The sequence below is a fragment of the Seriola lalandi genome, unplaced genomic scaffold (assembly GCF_002814215.2).
Source record: "Seriola lalandi dorsalis isolate HSWRI2012SDOR001 ecotype SW California unplaced genomic scaffold, Sedor1 jcf7180002054557, whole genome shotgun sequence".
Taxonomy (NCBI): Eukaryota; Metazoa; Chordata; class Actinopteri; order Carangiformes; family Carangidae; genus Seriola; species Seriola lalandi.
In genome coordinates this window covers 207,360-226,385 of record NW_019525110.1, presented here as the reverse complement: position 1 = coordinate 226,385, position 19,026 = coordinate 207,360, and the positions used below count along the sequence as shown (strand labels likewise).

The following is a 19,026-nucleotide window of genomic DNA, read 5'->3' as shown; positions in this document are numbered from 1 at the left end:
AGGGAGGAAGTAGGAAGGAGAGAGGAGGCAGGAGGAGGGATTTCCTGATACTTGGTTGGTGGAGGTGGTGATTCTAGTTTTAATTGGCTCTCTACATGACCAACGCTTTAGTGACGATCAGATCTTCATGCGCTTAAAAAATATATAAATTAATATATATAAATTTCAAATATTTGATTTCATCACCTGGAGAAAAGAAGTGGCGGAGCGTCGCTCAGGTGCGCTCCAGCAGCACTACACCTGTTGTTCAGTGAAGAAGTGGGTGAATGAGAGGAAAGGAAGGATGACATGGAGACACAGGTGGGAGGGTCTTTACAGATTCACATTATCAACAGGAGAAAAAGGTTCTTTCTCCTCAGGCACCTCACACCTGCAGCTCCGAGTCATGAGGAGGAGCAGCGGCGGGAAAAAGACCAGATTCATTGCAAACAGCAGAGTTGAACCTGAAGCTCAGAACTGCGTGAACACAGTGAAGTGACGTGTGAAGGACTGAAACATGCTGATCCACCAGTGTTTTACAGCTGCTGTGGAGCGTTTCCTCTCAACTGTCACAGACATTAACAGTCAGAGAAAAGAGCTTGTATTTTCATGAGTGTCTCAGACGGGGTCAGAAGTCACTGAGGAGCCGAAGTCATCATATAAAACATTGGTTGTTTTGTCATTTTTTACTTTTTTAATTGTTGCTTCGAACCTTCTCACCTGTAATAAAAGCCCCATGTGTTATTTGTGAATTTCAGAATATGAAGGAGCAGCTCGCAGCTTCAGGATAATAAACCTGTGAACACGTGCTGGTGATTAATAATAAAACCTGTTTTTATATTTCACCTTTACTCAGCTTCTCCTGACCCCATGCCGAGTTCCTCTAGTTTGGCATCAGTGATTGAAACTCTGTGTTGGAGTTGCTCAATCTCAGAGTGATTCAAAGTTCATGAATCAAATCTAAGTCTTAAATATCTATATAATTTCTACAGGTTTCAGATATCAGCCCTCATCAATACTGATGATGTGGTGACACCTTCTGTATCTTGTTGAGTCAGTGCTCGGGATGTGGAGCTGCCGCTGTTTTCTTTAACCAAATCTGGTTTAATTCATGCAGCGTGGAGGGACACAGCAGCTGTTAGAGGTCGTCTGAAGGAGTCTCAGGCTCCGCCCACATGGCGTTTTAGTTTTAAAACTCATCTCTTCTTCTACACTTCCTCCTCTGTCCACACAACTCCAGAGTCTTCAGACGCTCAAACCGAGACTTTCAGAAACTCTGCTGGACACGTTTTATTCTGAAAACTCTGGAGTTGTGTTTTATTTTGAAAGCTCTGGGGTTGTGTTTTATTTTGAAAACTCTGGAGTTGTGTTTTATTTTGAAAACTCTTGGGTCATGTAGTCTGGACAGAGAGTGTAAACGATGAGGTCACAGCCAGGGTCTCTCCTGATTGGCTGTCATCAGCCTGGACTACCAGTGGTGAATACAACATGATAATGAATGACAGTGTTACTGACCTTGTTGTCTTTGCAGCAGCTGCTGTTCACTTACATTCTCTGTTTTAATGCTACAACTGTCTCTGCTGTTCCTCCTTCAGAGGCTTTACTGCAGAGGAGACAAGCTACTTCCTGTTTACACCGACTCGCACACGCTCAGTGCAGGCGAATGCTCGGGTGTTTTCAGGTGTGTTTGTGTGGACCGAGATTGTTTTGGTTTTAAATTCAAAACTTATCAGTGTGGGCGTGGCCTCAGAGAAACATTCAGTACGTTTCCTTGTTAATGCAACCTGGCCTTCATTTACTCTGATCTATACAACATTAACTGATCAATACTGATCAATCAGATATGTTCATTTCTCACTGGTGTCAAACTAGTTTCAAAGTTTTAAAAATCTAACTGCAGTTGAACCAAATGACCTTGTTATGAATGTGACTGAATTCAAACTGTGTACCAGGTTTGTAAGCAGCAGTGACAGTGGTCTTGTGGCTCCGCCCCCTCAGCTCTGTGGTCATCTGTGGTTTTGTCTTTCATTTTCATCTCAGAGGAATTTGCACTAACAGAGTTTTTAGTCGTCGAACTGCTCGGCCTGTTCCACAGCTCCAGCTTCCCCACACATGGGTGTGTGCGTGTGTGTGTGTGTCTGTGTGTGTGTGTGTGTGTGTGTGTGTCAGTGTTTGTAAAATCTGTTGGTTTAAGATGCATTGACAGCAGCCTGCTGTTTTACTGTTTCCCTGTGGCTCTGACACAGAATCATGTCTATTTCCTTTGCTTTGTGTGTTTGTGTGTGTGTGTGTGTGTGTGTGTGTGTGTGTGTGTGTGTGTGTGTGTGTGTAACTCATCAGTTTATGATGTGTTCTGGCAGTACCCTGCTGTTTTAGTATCTTCCTGTGGCTCTGACAAAGTGTCGGGTCTGTCTCTCTGCTGTGTGTTTTTACAGTTGTGAGCGGGAGTCTGGCTCCCTGCTGTTTGATGGCCTTCCTGTGCTGTTATCCAGTTCTCTGTCAATCCAAGGCTCGCTCTCTCCCTCTCTCTCTGTCTGTCTGTCTGTCTGTCTGTCTGTCTGTCTCGTCCTCCACAGTCCACTCCACCTGAAACAGAGACCACATCATTAACAACAAGAATACAGAAGCGCACATAAACTCATCAACCACGATCACAAATCAGATACAGCGTCAGACGCTCGTCTCCTGCAGAGTGACGCTGAGCAGCGGAGGAGGAGGAAGTGTGACGTTCTGACAGGACAGAGAAGCTCTCGAGATGTCTGACTTTGTTTCTGGAGAACACACTTCAGTTTGTCTCTGACCAACGCTCAGCGCTCCGTTCTTCTTTCTTCATGCAAACTTTACAGCTGTGTCTCAGCTCAGGGTCTCATCCTTCAGAGGCTGCTAACGATAACGTCAACGTGTCACGACCGGACTGTCCCATTTCAAAGGCTCCCTCAAATGTTTCCTTCTTTTCCTGGACAACATATCCCAAGATTCATTGTGCCAGTGATGGAAATAATCAGTCAGTAAACAACAGTGACAGAGAGGATCACACTGTTAAATTTCAGCATTGTGTTTCAGTTCAACAGCTAACGGTACAACTGTGAAACTAAAAGATTTATGAAGTCTAAAAGTTATGTGTTGTAATGGTTGCTAAGTAACAGAAGTCGCACTTTGCAATGCAACAGTAAGGGCGGGAAAAGCTGGTGATAGAAAGTGAAAATCCTCTGAAGACCAGGCCATCTCATTTCAGTTCACCACACCTTCCTACAGCTAACTAACACCAAGCTAACTGTCCTACATCTAACTGACACCGAGCTAACTGACACCAAGCTAACTGTCCTACATCTAACTGACACCGAACTAACTGACACCGAGCTAACTGACACCAAGCTAGCTGACACCAAGCTAACTGTCCTTCATCTAACTGACACCAAGCTAACTGTCCTTCATCTAACTGACACCAAGCTAACTAACACCAAGCTAACTGTCCTACATCTGACACCGAGCTAACTGACACCGAGCTAACTGACACCGAGCTAACTGTCCTACATCTAACTGACACCGAGCTAACTGTCCTTCATTTAACTGACACCAAGCTAACTGACACCAAGCTAACTGTCCTACATCTAACTGACACCGAGCTAACTGTCCTACATCTAACTGACACCAAGCTAACTGTCCTTCATCTAACTGACACCAAGCTAACTGACACCAAGCTAACTGTCCTACATCTAACTGACACCAAGCTAACTGTCCTACATCTAACTGACACCAAGCTAACTGTCCTTCATCTAACTGACACCGAGCTAACTGACACCGAGCTAACTGTCCTTCATCTAACTGACACCAAGCTAACTGACACCAAGCTAACTGTCCTTCATCTAACTGACACCGAGCTAACTGACACCAAGCTAACTGACACCAAGCTAACTGTCCTTCATTTAACTGACACCAAGCTAACTGACACCAAGCTAACTGTCCTTCATCTAACTGACACCAAGCTAACTGTCCTTCATCTAACTGACACCAAGCTAACTGTCCTACATCTAACTGACACCGAGCTAACTGACACCGAGCTAACTGTCCTTCATCTAACTGACACCAAGCTAACTGACACCAAGCTAACTGTCCTTCATCTAACTGACACCAAGCTAACTGACACCAAGCTAACTGTCCTTCATCTAACTGACACCAAGCTAACTGTCCTACATCTAACTGACACCAAGCTAACTGTCCTTCATCTAACTGACACCGAGCTAACTGACACCAAGCTAACTGTCCTCACTAACTGACACCAAGCTAACTGTCCTACATTTAACTGACACAAAGCTAACTGACACCAAGCTAACTGTCCTACATCTAACTGACACCAAGCTAACTGTCGTACATCTAACTGTACTGCAGCTAACTGACACCAAGCTAACTGTCTTGCAGCTAACTGTCCTAAAGCTAACTGTGCTAAAGCTAACAAACAAGTAAAGAAGAGGAAAACAGCCAAAGACTCAAGAACTCAAAAAAACTACAATTATCAAATAAATGTAAGCTAGCTTAACTTTAAAGCTAACTAACAACAAACCCAGAGTAGCAAGAGTAGCAGCAGAGCCTCATGACTTCAACCACAGTCCAAACAGAGGAAATGTCTCTGCTCCGCACAGCTGAAGATGATGGAAATGTCTTTTTATTGTTATTAATTTAAGTATTGGACAAAGTGTGACCTAATGGAGTCAGCGTCGTCCTCTGAGAGCCACGACTGTCTGTATCTCTTCTATCAGATTAACAGAGATGTAGAGCTTCGCCTTGGCTCCATGGAGCCACAATAAAACAGTGTGTTGTGAAAAATTTAAATTAATAATTCAGATGCAACAAAAGCTGAATTCATAACATCAAAAAGCTGCTGTTGTTTAGAAGCAGATAACGTGACTCTTACTGTAAAAACAGGGTTTCCAGCAGAGCTCTGCAGGCTCCCGTGAGTCGCCGCTTCATGTCACTGTATGTGAATCCACTGAAACACAGCGTGGTCAACATCATTTATGTTTTATGACTTTTTATCAAAGGATCCCTTTGTCAAATCTAGTTTAAGACCTTCATTGTTCAGTTTTCTACTTTTGTATATAAAAACATGTTTATTCAAATGACTCTGTAAATCTTTGGGTGGTTCCAGCAGGACTGTAGAGGCCTGGGGGTCCAGGGTCCTGTTGTAGATCTGTGTTCAGACAGGCTGATCCACGTCACAGCTCCAACAGCTCAGTGCTCACAGATATCTGGGGGTTTGTGCAGAGGGAAGTCTGATAGATTGAGAGATGAGTCATGTCGTCAGTTAAATAAGACAGTCTGTTAATTAGTGAGCTTCTGTGGGTTTCTGTCACGCTGGCAGAGGAACAGTGAGCTGGCTGCTCCCAGTCTTTATGCTAATGTAGACGGCGAAGCAGAGCTGAAAGATTCTCAAGTATTCAGAGAATCCAGCTCAGATTTACTACTGTTCCCTTGGACATGAACTGTGGAAACCTCAGGTATCTAAATCAAACCCGCTGGGTTTCACATACTTGACTCAGTCTCTGACAGATCGACTCACTTCCTGTCCCCCTCCCGTTACAGAGGAGGATGTTTGATGCCAGAATAATCTCCAACATTACCAAACTGTGATGAACATCAACAGCTCTGACTCAGACTCTGGCGCTATTTACACTGTTGGTTTAAAGTCACATTTTCAAAGGAAAACTACTAAATCTTCATCTGACAGACCTGCGGTCGCACGTGACCAGAGATCTGACAAGATGTTTTCATTGGTCCTAGTTTAGCTGGTGTGTGTGTGTGTGGCGTTATTTCTCACCTACATTCTGTGAAGCCCCGCCCCCACTCTGCCTCAGATTGGCTGTGAGCCTGATATTCGTGGTGTATATGTGTGAACCGCACGCTGTACTCATCCTCGAGAGACATCACAACTTTAAAATATAAAAAACTAGAATTGCCTCCTGGTCGTATCCCTCCGCCACTCACACTAGTTCCATCTCACTCCCTTTTTATCCAGAGTCATAGAAAATAGAAAATATGACCATTTGAGTTAAATGTTGTCATTATGGCTGTAAAGAGTAATGAGTAATGTATAAAGTGTTTAGTGAGGTCATTCGAAGAAAATCCTTCAAGGCGTTACGGAGATATTGCGTTCAAAGGGCCGAAACCACGTTTTGTGAGGTCACCATGACCTTGACCTTTGATGGCCAAAATCTAATCAGTTCATCCTTGAGTCCTAGTTAATGCTTTTACCAAATGTGAAGAAGTTCCGTCAAGGTGTTACTGAGGTATCGTGTCCACGTGAATGAGACGCGCGGCCAGCCTGAAAACAAAATGGCTGCTGCTCTGACTGCGCCTGTCCCCGGCCCCGATAGGCTTCAATAGGTTAGATTAAAACATTTATTGAAGTAAATGTCAAACTGTCCCCTACGTGTTCACAGGGTTTTAACAGACTTGAAGACAGTGGAGGGAAATCAAAGAAAAACACTGGGTTTATTGTTTCATTGTTTTATTGTTTTATTAGTATCAATGATGAAAAGCTACATGATAATTATCCTGTTAAATGTGTCACAGCAGCAGGACATTCCTTCATTCTGACACAACTCATCACCAGCACAGCAGCGTTAACACAGATGCTCAGCACACACACACTCTCTCTCACACACACACACACACTCTCTCTCTCTCACACACACACACACACACACTCTCTCTCACACACACACACACTCTCTCTCACACACACACACACACACACTCTCTCTCACACACACACACTCTCTCTCTCTCACACACACTCTCTCTCTCTCTCTCACACACTCTCTCTCTCACACACACACACACACACACACACACACACACACTCTCTCACACACTCACTCAGTAGATCATCCAAGATCAAAGGCTGCACTCATCCATCAATTTAATTGCTGCAGCACACAACACATAAACAAAGAGGCCGGCTCAGATCGTCTGTGACCTCTCTCACCCCGCTCAGGGAGGGGCTGCAGCCCCCCCCCACCCCCACAGAGCTGGTTTCACATTGTGTTACTGACTCATGCAACGAGCTGCCTGAGCAACAGTTACTCTGCTGCCTGTGGAGTTTATGGTCTGACATGTTCAGAGCTCGGCCGCCCCACACGCTCTCTACACGCTCTGTGCAGGTAAACTCTCTGTACAGGTACATGCTCTCTACACGCTCTGTACATGCTCTCTACACGCTCTGTACAGGTACACTCTCTGTACAGGTACACGCTCTCTACACGCTCTGTACAGGTACACGCTCTGTACAGGTACACGCTCTCTAGACGCTCTGTACAGGTACACGCTCTGTACAGGTACACGCTCTCTACACGCTCTGTACAGGTACACGCTCTCTACACGCTCTGTACAGGTACACGCTCTGTGCAGGTACACGCTCTGTACACGCTCTGTACAAGTACACGCTCTGTACACGCTCTGTACAAGTACACGCTCTGTACAGGTACACGCTCTCTACAGGTACACTCTCTGTACAGGTACAAGCTCTGTACACGCTCTGTACAGGTACACTCTCTGTACAGGTACACTCTCTGTACAGGTACACGCTCTGTACAGGTACACGCTCTGTACAGGTACACGCTCTGTACAGGTACACGCTCTGTACACGCTCTGTACAAGTACACGCTCTGTACACGCTCTGTACAAGTACACGCTCTGTACAGGTACACTCTCTGTACAGGTACACGCTCTGTACAGGTACACGCTCTGTACACTCTCTGTACAGGTACACGCTCTGTACAGGTACACGCTCTGTACATGTACACGCTCTGTACAGGAACACGCTCTGTACAGGTACACTCTCTGTACAGGTACACTCTCTGTACATGCTCTCTACACACTCTGTACAGGTACACACTCTGTACAGGTACACGCTCTGTACAGGAACACGCTCTCTACAGGTACACTCTCTGTGCAGGTACACACTCTCTACACGCTCTGTACAGGTACACGCTCTGTACAGGTACACTCTCTGTACAGGTACACTCTCTGTACAGGTACACGCTCTGTACAGGTACACGCTCTGTACAGGTACACGCTCTCTACAGGTACACGCTCTGTACACTCTCTGTACAGGTACACTCTCTGTACAGGTACACGCTCTGTACACTCTCTGTACAGGTACACTCTCTGTACAGGTACACGCTCTGTACACTCTCTGTACAGGTACACGCTCCGTACAGGTACACGCTCCGTACAGGTACAAACTCTGTACACTTCTCATGGACACGATATCTCAGGAACGCCTCGAAGGAACTTCTTCAAATTTGGCACAAGCATTCACCTAGACTCAAGGATGATTGATTTTGGTGGTCAAAGGTCAAAGGTCAGTGACCTCACAAAACACTTTTTAGACATTACTCAAGACTTCACAGCAATTTTGACAAAATGTCACAGAAATGTTGAATATTTTCTACTTTCTGACTCTGGATGAACAAGGATGGAACCTGGAGGACGTGATTCTAGTCTTTATATGGATGTCGGTCGTCACCTGACCGCAGCATCACCTGACCGCAGCATCACCTGTGGACTAACGATGGTGCAGCCACCAGAAGCCTCATTGATTTACTGTCATTTTACTGAAGTCTTCCACTAACTTTACTCAAAGGTTGTTTACAGTGTCTTCTGTAGTATTAATGACAGTGTTGACAGTGGAATCAACATCTACATACTGCAGCTCAAGTTACACTTACATGCAGAAAATGACTCCTATTTAATAATCAAATCTAAACTGTAAACTGCCAGGAAGTCATTTTCATCACCTGGTACTGATCAATGAAAAATAGAAACTGTTTCTATACATTAGAAGTAGATTGAACTGCACTAAGCCCTTGAAGTCACCACAATCGACTGCAGTAAGACACAAATATTACGACACAACATTTATTTATTGATGCTCTGTTGCAGCGGCTGGTGTTAAAGGCCTTGCTCAACGGCACCACAGTGGTGTTGATGAAGGAGGGGCAGATTTTATCCTGCTGGCAGAGAGGGTTCGATCAGATGCTGCATCTCTACTGTGACACGTGAATCTACCGTGTCCAGTTCTCAGTATTACCTCAAACTCCCCATGGCAGAGAAACATATCCCTCACATTATATTTGTTCTCAACACATAATCTCAGTGAGGGAGGGTGCGCTTGTTTTCCAGACTGCTGCAGGCTGCTTTTCCTGGAAAGACCTGGAATCAAAAGCAGGCAGTCTGCTCTGTTAGGATTTAGATGTCAAGTCCATTTCTCACTGTAGAAAGAGAAGTGAGGACTGAGGGAGTGTCTGTCCATGAAACGTCCAGGAGACAGGACACTTGTGCTTTTCACTGTCCAAACCAGGAGATCACCTCATTTAAACCTTATATTAAACCTCCTTACAACCTCATTTAAACCTTATTTAAACCTCCTTAAAACCTCATTTAAACCTTATTTAAACCTCCTTAAAACCTCATTTAAACCTTATTTAAGTCCCATTAAAACCTAATTTAAACCTTATATTAAACCTCCTTAAAACCTCATTTAAACCTTATTTAAACCCCCTTAAAACCTCATTTAAACCTTATATTAAACCTCCTTACAACCTCATTTAAACCTTATTTAAACCTCCTTAAAACCTCATTTAAACCTTATTTAAGTCCCATTAAAACCTAATTTAAACCTTATATTAAACCTCCTTAAAACCTCATTTAAACCTTATTTAAACCCCCTTAAAACCTCATTTAAACCTTATATTAAACCTCCTTACAACCTCATTTAAACCTTATTTAAACCCCCTTAAAACCTCATTTAAACCTTATATTAAACCTCCTTAAAACCTCATTTAAACCTAATTTAAACCCCCTTAAAACCTCCTTTAGACTTTATTTTATACCTCCTTAAAACCTCATTTAAACCTTATTTAAACCTCCTTAAAACCTTATTTAAACCTCCTTAAAACATTATTTAAACCTCCTTAAAACATCATTTAAACCTTATTTAAACCTCCTTAAAACCTCATTTAAACCTTATTTAAGTCCCATTAAAACCTCATTTAAACCTTATTTTATACCTCCTTAAAAACTTAATTTAAACCTTATATTAAACCTCCTTAAAACCTCATTTAAACCTTATCTAAACCTCATATTAAACTTCATTAAACCTTATATTCAACCTTTCATTAAACTTCATTTAAACTTCATTTTAACCTCATATTAAACCTCACATTAAACCTTATATTTAACCTCATTTAAACCTTGTTTTAACCTTATATTAAACCTCATTTTAACCTCATATTAAACCATTAAATCTCACATTAAACCTGGCCTTGCTCATGAGTCCATAAGAGCAGCAGGACTGCTCAGTCAGGGATTATTCATACCGGCCCCCACCACAGATTTCACTACAGGGAACTATAACAAAACAGCTTATTTGCTGTGTTTCTGTGGTGTGACATTCAAATTCATATTTCTGGAACAACTGTGTTTGTTTATTATTTTCTTATTCTCAGTTCAGGCCAAAGCAATTACTCTCTGTGTTTCTCCACGACCATAAAACCATGATAACATGTTGTTATCGGAGTCTCCACCTTTCTGCTGATATCTGTGGATATTATCAGGCACATGTGGTGTGGTGGGGTCAATTACAAAAACATCCATGTGTGCTGGTTTTTGAGTCGTTACATAAAGACGAGTGTCAGGGTTTGTTTAGTCGAGTTTCAGGGATCAGATGCTTTGACTTAGGTCCAGATGTAAGAATTTCTGAGCCGTTCAAAGGCAGAACGACACCGCCCCCAATATCAACAGTGTATTTGATGTGCTGGAGTTCACATACACACTGCAACCAGTCCACATTACACACATTTCTGTGTGTGTGCTGTGCTATAAATCAGGAATTTAAAATATTTTCATATTTTGCACAACAGAACACATTCACAACAGACCACAGCCCATCCACTGATATTTAAAGCATGTGTTCACCAGGCTGGAAAGAGCGTAACTGTGTGTGTGTCACACAGGTACGAGGCTACAGGTAAACAGCATCGAAGAACAGAGGAAAACCTGAGCGTGTGGATCTTTGTCATGTGTTCAAGTGATTCTCCCAAATCACAAAAAGAAAAATGATTATTTCCTTTATTTTACCAGGAAGTCCCACTGAGATAAAAAAAATCTCTCCTGATCAAGATGGCAGCCACAAAAACTCACCGCATATTAAAATACCACAAACACAACATGACGGCCTCTCGAGAAAAAGTGGTGACGCAGGAGAGGGAGCAGAGGTGAGGCAGGAGAGAGAGCAGAGGTGAGGCAGGAGAGGGAGCAGAGGTGAGGCAGGAGGGGGAGCAGAGGTGGGGCAGGAGAGAGAGCAGAGGTGAGGCAGGAGAGAGAGCAGAGGTGAGGCAGGAGAGGGAGCAGAGGTGGGGCAGGAGAGGGAGCAGAGGTGAGGCAGGAGAGGGCAGGAGGGGGAGCAGAGGTGAGGGAGCAGAGGGCAGGAGGGGGAGCAGAGGTGAGGGAGCAGAGGGCAGGAGAGGGAGCAGAGGTGAGGCAGGAGAGAGAGCAGAGGTGAGGCAGGAGAGGGCAGGAGAGAGAGCAGAGGTGAGGCAGGAGAGGGCAGGAGAGAGAGCAGAGGTGAGGCAGGAGAGAGAGCAGAGGTGAGGCAGGAGGGGGAGCAGAGGTGAGGCAGGAGGGGGAGCAGAGGTGAGGCAGGAGGGGGAGCAGAGGTGGGGCAGGAGGGGGAGCAGAGGTGAGGCAGGAGGGGGAGCAGAGGTGAGGCAGGAGAGGGCAGGAGGGGGAGCAGAGGTGAGGCAGGAGAGGGCAGGAGGGGGAGCAGAGGTGAGGCAGGAGAGGGCAGGAGGGGGAGCAGAGGTGAGGCAGGAGGGGGAGCAGAGGTGAGACTTGGTACAATAACTGTGCACACTGTAAACCTCAGATCTCCTCTGCTACCTCTCACTTCAGATGAAGGTCAAACTTTTCACCTGTGGCCTTGTTCTGCAGGTGAGAGCACTGAAACATCCAAACCAAGGATGATAATGAGTAAGCGAAGATCAATTAATTGGTCGTTAAGAATTTACTCGAACAAGTGGAATTGAATCGATCTATCATCAGATAAAGACCTGAAATACAAACGATGTGTCATCTCCTACTACATTCAGTTATCAGTAGAGGTTGAGACGCTGGACTGACTGTGACCAGGCTGCGCTCCATCTGACACCCGACCGAGTCCACATGCTAATTTTCCTCAACAAAAACAAGTAGGCAGAAATCAGGTCTGAAATATTTCTGAATGTTGCAGCGTTACATTTAGTAGTTTTGAGCATCTTTCTCATACATCGATATCTTAGCGCAGGTTATTTTACTGCGTGTATTCTGATGTCTTTAATATGTCTCTACAACTTCTGTTTCATAGTCGATGCAATGCTGTAACAAAGTGGAGTGTTACTGAGGGAAAAAATGCATTTGGTGTTATCTTTTAAAATAACAATTAAGTCGTTGATTGATCATTAATGTTATCAATGATCAGTTTAACAATGTGTTTAAGATCTGTAACCCCAATCCAAACTCAACATTAGTAATTACAACACACACTTTAAGACTGGGAATATGACGAGCCGTCAGTGTGAGGCACAGAAACTGTTTCTGCTGTAACATCAGGATCTGACTTCAATCAAATCCAGACCTTTGACTTTGTTTTGTTAAAGCCATGGATGTTTTTCCAGCCAATGACTGTATATTTACCAAAGCATGCACGGCTCTGTTTGTGTTTCTGGCTGCACAGTGGTGTGTGTGTGTGTCTGTGTGTGTGTGTGTGTGTGTATATACATATGAAGACCTGTGTGTGTGTGTGTGTGTGTGTGTGTGTGTGTGTGTGTATACATATGAAGACCTGTGTGTGTGTTATTTTCTTAACTCTTTGCCCTGAGCCTGCACACATTTCAAATTTCCTCCCATCTTTAAAAACATTTCAGGTATTGATGATTGATTGATTTTAAACACTCAGACTGAGTTTGTTTCTAATCAGCGAAACGTCTCAGGTCGCTCACCTTCATTTGTCAGCACAGGAAATATAGAATATTAACATCTAAACAACAACACACTAAAACAGTGGAAAACAACCTATCGAAGTTATCGATGACGGAGCAGCAGCTGGTGGGAGGAGCTCACAGGCTGTTAGTGCTGTTGAAGTGACATAAACGGCCCATTAGTGATTGATTGATTGGTTGATTGATTGATGAGGACTGGTACCAAACATCAGGGGCAGTGGAGCCATAAAGGTCACAGAGAGACTACTCTGAGGTCGTTGTGTGGCATTTAATTAGTCCCAAAACTCGTGCACAATAAAACCGTGCATGTCACGTGATGTGAGCGAACTGAACTCCACGAGCAGAAAACCAATTCACAAGGAGCATCTCTGCTCCACGAGCACGGAGCCGTGACGAGCGCTCAGTCTACCCTCACTACACGCTCGCAGCGCTTTAACACTCGCTCGTTAGGTTTGACTGTAGAGACTGAGGGGGCGGGGCCAGGGCTGATGTCTCCACTCGAGACCTTCCCTCGTCTCCTCCTTTTCTTCTTCTTCTTCCTCTCTGTCTTCTTCCTCGTTGAGATAATGGGAGTTGAAAGTTTGACCAGCAGGATAACTGTGAGCGTCACTCTCCTTCATCGCTGCCCCAGACCTTCCACCTTCCACTGGTCCCAGCAGCACCTCACTGGTTGTACTGGGCAGCTTCAGGTTTGAATATGTGTAGCTGTGTGAAGCCCGGCTCTCAGCGACACATCACAGGTAGCAAGATGAACCTTCTGCCCAGGTCCTCAGCCTGAGTCTGGTTTATATATATATACTTCCACATCAGGGCAGATTCCAGCCACTCAGAGTTCAAAGGTCAAGACACGAAATCTGCTGAAAAACAGTTTTATGTTCTAGAAACGACCAAGAACATCTCTGCTCCGCCCCAGGTGACACGCCATGACGTCTGGTCGAGAGACGTCAACACGAGACTAGACAAGTCGAACACGAGGTGAAAGTTTCTACGAGCAGATCCCAGAGCTTCACACGTACAGCTGTTCCTTAAACTCTTTACTCAGCTGAAACTCTGTTTTTTTGTCTTTAAATCCTGTGACAGTCCAGACAAAGAGGATCCGGGGGACCTCGCCTGGTCATTGAGACAGACACAGACCGACTGGTCTGGTGGTTGTGGGTGTGTTTGTGACACTCACCTCTCAGGGGTGGATGGAGTCCAGCTCTGATGATAGGCGACTGTTTTCCTGAACAGAACAGAAGAACAGAGTCAGGACTGTGAGAGTCCAGCTTCTCAGAGAAACTGGCCTCAGATGATGATTTATGTAAAAGTTTAGCACACATAAGGGCAACAGGAGAAGACTGGAATTCTGGGTAATCTCATACAGGTTTAGAAAAACAAACCTGAGTTTTACTGCAAATATTTAAAGGAACCAGGTTTGAAAACACTTTGAGCGCCGTGAGAAACAGACAGTGAACAACAGTGTCAGACACACTGCAGCATGAAGGAGGAGGAGGAAGAGGAGGTGTAAGGATTTAAACGCTGAATGTAAAAAGCATGGGTTGCATAAAGGATCATGAAGAAACCAGAGAGTCAGCTGCTCCGAACAACACGCTGTCTATTATAAACTCCTACTGAAGATAAAGACAGGAAGTGGTTTCCTCGTGGTCCGGCTGCCGTGGACTCGGATCCATGAGAATCTCCATCAAGGAAAATCAAACATCCTCCAACATCACGCTGGGAAATGAAACCAGGATCATGTTTCTACAGCAGTCACAGTGTCACAGACATTTCAAAGGCTCCTTCAAATGAGTCCTTTTACTGGACAACATATCCCAACATGCATTGCATGTCAGTAATGAAAATAATGTCAGTGAACAACACTGACAGAGTCTGAGGATCACACTGTTAAATGTCAGTGTTGTGCTTCAGCTCAACAGCTAACGGTTCAACTATTAAAACGAAGGGCCACGCCTTCGTAGACCACGCCCCCTGAAGGATGCGGTCAGCTACAGGCTCCACCAGGACACCTCCATCATGCCTCCGTACCGGCGACAGCCAGAGCAGCAGCCATATTGTTTTCAGGTTCGCTGTAACAACTAACATTCACTTGAACTAATGATGAACTGGTTAGATTTTGGGGGTCAAAGGTCAAGGTCAGTGTGACCTCAGAGAACACTTTTTAGCCATAACTCAAGACTTCACACAGACATTATGAAAAAATGTCACACAGATGGTGAATATTTTATGAACAGGATGTGACCGGGAACTAGCTCTAATGGCGGAGGGATACAACCACGAGGAGGTGATCCTCACGACTCAAAGAGACTTAAATTGTATGATGATCATCAGACGGAAAATACATCGAACCACTTTAGGGTGAAGTGAACATCAAGATCAGATGTCCTCACAAGTCACACCTTCACCAGACCACACAGGTGTTATACTCACCATGTGGTTGTGGGCGTCGTCCTGCGTGTGCTCTCCTTCCTCCTCTTCCTGGTCGTCTTCGTCTTCCTCCTCAGCGGTGCTGTTCTGTCTCTGCTCCTCCTCCTCCTCCTCGTCCAGCTCTGAGCTTGACTCCTTCCCTTCCTGCCACACCTCCTTGTTTTTACACGCCTCTGCCTTCCTCAACTCTGGACCAGAACACACAGAAACAGAAAAACGTACAAGTTTAAACTGATGCTTCGTAATGTAGGAAGTGAAAACAGCTGCAGCTTCTTCTATATCTCCTTTATAAAACCATGAATATCCTTTATGACTGAACAGCAGAGATCGATCTGAGCTGTTGGTTTTAAAAATCCAACCAACGTAAACACAACGTAAACACAACACACAATCATCCTCGCCTTTCTTTATTTGACGGCTGTTTCTCCAGGTGATTTCCTGTTTCATGGAGCTGGTTTAACAAAGTCTGAGTTAAGTTAACCTGCAGGAAAACATTTAACTGAGGTCACCGGTGAGCTACAGTAGTAGAGTTTGCCCCCGCTACTAGAGATGGGCTAACTGCAGCAGCTAACCACTGGGTTTCTGTGGTGTGGAGCTTTAAATTCACTGAACCTCAGCTCCATCAAAGAAACTACATGAGACACACGAGTGAGAGAGAAAAACTATCGCTAACTGCGAAGCTAAAGTAACTAGCAGATGTGAATAGTTTGTAAACAGCAGGTGGAAATAGAGCAGCAGAAAGCGCTAACGCAACCTGACATCGCGTTAGCACATTAGCAAGAAGCTATGTAAACTCACCATGGTCATGCACAGACTCGCGCTGCTGATAATGTCGGCTGCATCACATGATCTTCACAGTGCATGACAGTCATTACCTGCAGCAACTGAGTTGTGAAGCTAAATGCTATTTACCTGCACATTGATTAATGCTGTGACTTGCTGTTCACACATACTACTTCATTTACTTAAGGAGCTGTGACAGGACCATGATGCAGCCAATCACAGCTGGAGACTAACTATATCAAATGAACTGATTGGTGCTTCAAGTCTGAAGCTTCATCATTAATAAATTCATCATTAGAAATATGTCGATTGTCACTGATGTTACACAGAAGACGTCCCTTTGTCACCTGATTTTATTTTATTAAACAAAAAACAAGTCACTTCAGAAACATCCTCATCAGTCTGAGAACACATGAGCTGCAGATACTCACAACAGGAAGTGTTTCCAGGGAACACTAAAAAGTGATGGACCCGGAGGCTAAGCTAACAATAGTAATAACATCTGAATCATGTGATGTTGACGTCATAATGAACCAAACTCACCTTTAGCTCATTTTCCAACACCGCTAACAGGGAGCCCGAGCCGGGTCCGTCACTTTTTAGTGTCCCCTGGAAACACTTCTGTTGTGTTGTAGCTGCAGCTCATGTGTTGTCAAACTGATAAGGTGTTTCCTGAAGTTGTCTGTGTTTGTGTGTTTGCATGTGTTCTCTGAAGTTGCAGAGCTTTGAGCTTCAGGGCCACCGTACCAAAAACAACGATGGATTTTAAGTTTTCCATTGGCAGTTTTTTCCCAGTAGATACTTCCTCAGCTTTTAGATGTGATTTATTGATTATGCTAATGCAGGTGTGACCTCAGTGACTTCCTCATTGAATTGGGATATCACAGAGACACCTCTGCCCTCAGACAACAGCACAGGAAGTAACATCTCTGAGACAAGACGTATTTCATGTTGTTTCCTGCTCGTTTCTCTTGATGTGACAACTCTGTGTTTTCTCCAGGAATCTGAGCGGCACACGTGGCTGCCAGAGGCCGTCTGATCCCGAGCCAGAAAACCTGCCTATAAATCTGTGTGTGTGTGTGTGTGTGTGTGTGTGTGTGTGTGTGTGTGTGTCACCTGTGGCTGTGATGTGTGTGTCTTCCGTGATCTGCTCCAGTCTGCCCAGTAAAGCTTCGATGTTGGTTTTAATCTGAGTCAACTCTGACTTGATCGCCTGAAGCTCTGTGCTTCTCACTGCTGGTAGAAAGACATAGAGAACGACAGAGAGAGAGAGAGAGAGAGAGAGAGAATGAAAGAGAGAGAACGACAGAGAGAGACATAGAGAACGACAGAGAGAGAGAGAACGATAGAGAAAGAAAGAGAAAGAGAGAGAACGATAGAGAATGAAAGAGAGAGAGAACGATAGAGACAGAGAGAATAAGAGAAAGAGAGAGAACGATAGAGAATGAAAGAGAGAGAGAACGATAGAGACAGAGAGAATAAGAGAGAGAGAGAACGATACAGAGAGAGAATGAAAGAGAGAGAGAATGAAAGAGAGAGAGAATGAAAGAGAGAGAGAGAACGATAGAGAGAGAGAATGAAAGAGAGAGACATAAAGAACGACAGAGAGAGAGAATGACAGAGAGAGAGACAGGGAGACATAGAGAACGATAGAGAGAGAGAGAACGATAGAGAGAGACAGAGAACGACAGAGAGAGAGAGAGACAGAGAGACATAGAGAACGACAGAGAGAGAGAGAACGATAGAGAAAGAAAGAGAAAGAGAGAGAACGATAGAGAATGAAAGAGAGAGAGAACGATAAAGACAGAGAGAATGAAAGAGAGAGAGAGAACGATAGAGAGAGAGAGAATGAAAGAGAGAGAGAATGAAAGAGAGAGAGAGAACGATAGAGACAGAGAGAATGAAAGAGCGAGAGAGAACGATAGAGAGAGAGAATGAAAGAGAGAGAATGAAAGAGAGAGAGAATGAAAGAGAGAGAGAGAACGATAGAGAGAGAGAAGAATGACAGAGAGAGAGACAGGGAGACATAGAGAACGATAGAGAGAGAGAGAACGATAGAGAGAGACAGAGAACGACAGAGAGAGGGAGACATAGAGAACGATAGAGAGAGAGAGAGACAGAGGGAACGATAGAGAGAGAGAGACAGAGAGAACGATAGAGAGAGAGAGAACGATAGAGAGAGACAGAGAGAACGATAGAGAGAGAGAGACAGAGAGAACGATAGAGAGAGAGAGAACGATAGAGAGAGACAGAGAGAACGATAGAGAGAGAGAGAGAGAGAGAGAGACAGAGAGAACGATAGAGAGAGAGAGACAGAGAGAACGATAGAGAGAGAGAGACATAGAGAGAGACAGAGAGAACGATAGAGAGAGAGAGACAGAGAACGATAGAGAGAGAGACAGACAGAGAGAACGATAGAGAGAGAGACAGAGAGAACGATAGAGAGAGAGACAGACAGAGAGAACGATAGAGAGAGACAGACAGAGAGAGAGACAGAGAGAACGATAGAGAGAGACAGACAGAGAGAGAGACAGAGAGAACGATAGAGAGAGACAGACAGAGAGAGAGACAGAGAGAACGATAGAGAGACAGACAGACAGAGAGAGACAGAGAGAGACAGATAGAACGATAGAGAGAGACAGAGAGAGAGACAGAGAGAACGATAGAGAGAGAGAGACAGAGAGAGAGAGAGACAGAGAGAACGATAGAGAGAGAGACAGACAGAGAGAGAGACAGAGAGAACGATAGAGAGACAGAGAGAGAGACATAGAGAGAGAGAGACAGAGAGAACGATAGAGAGAGA

The 19,026-nt window shown here is 44.4% G+C and overlaps 1 protein-coding gene across 1 annotated transcript in view; it reads right to left on the bottom strand.

Annotated features, from left to right (window-relative positions):
* Window positions 1-6: 6 nt before the first annotated feature.
* Window positions 7-19,026, bottom strand: part of raly (RALY heterogeneous nuclear ribonucleoprotein) — a 44,823-nt gene continuing 25,803 nt past the window's right edge. Inside the window, exons 6-9 of the mRNA XM_023415764.2 lie at window positions 17,340-17,459; window positions 15,444-15,628; window positions 14,191-14,238; window positions 7-2,565 (exon numbers count right to left, since the gene is read on the bottom strand). Coding sequence (XP_023271532.1) covers window positions 14,194-14,238; window positions 15,444-15,628; window positions 17,340-17,459 — 350 coding nt within the window. The 3' untranslated portion in view covers window positions 7-2,565; window positions 14,191-14,193. The remainder of the gene's footprint in view (window positions 2,566-14,190; window positions 14,239-15,443; window positions 15,629-17,339; window positions 17,460-19,026) is intronic.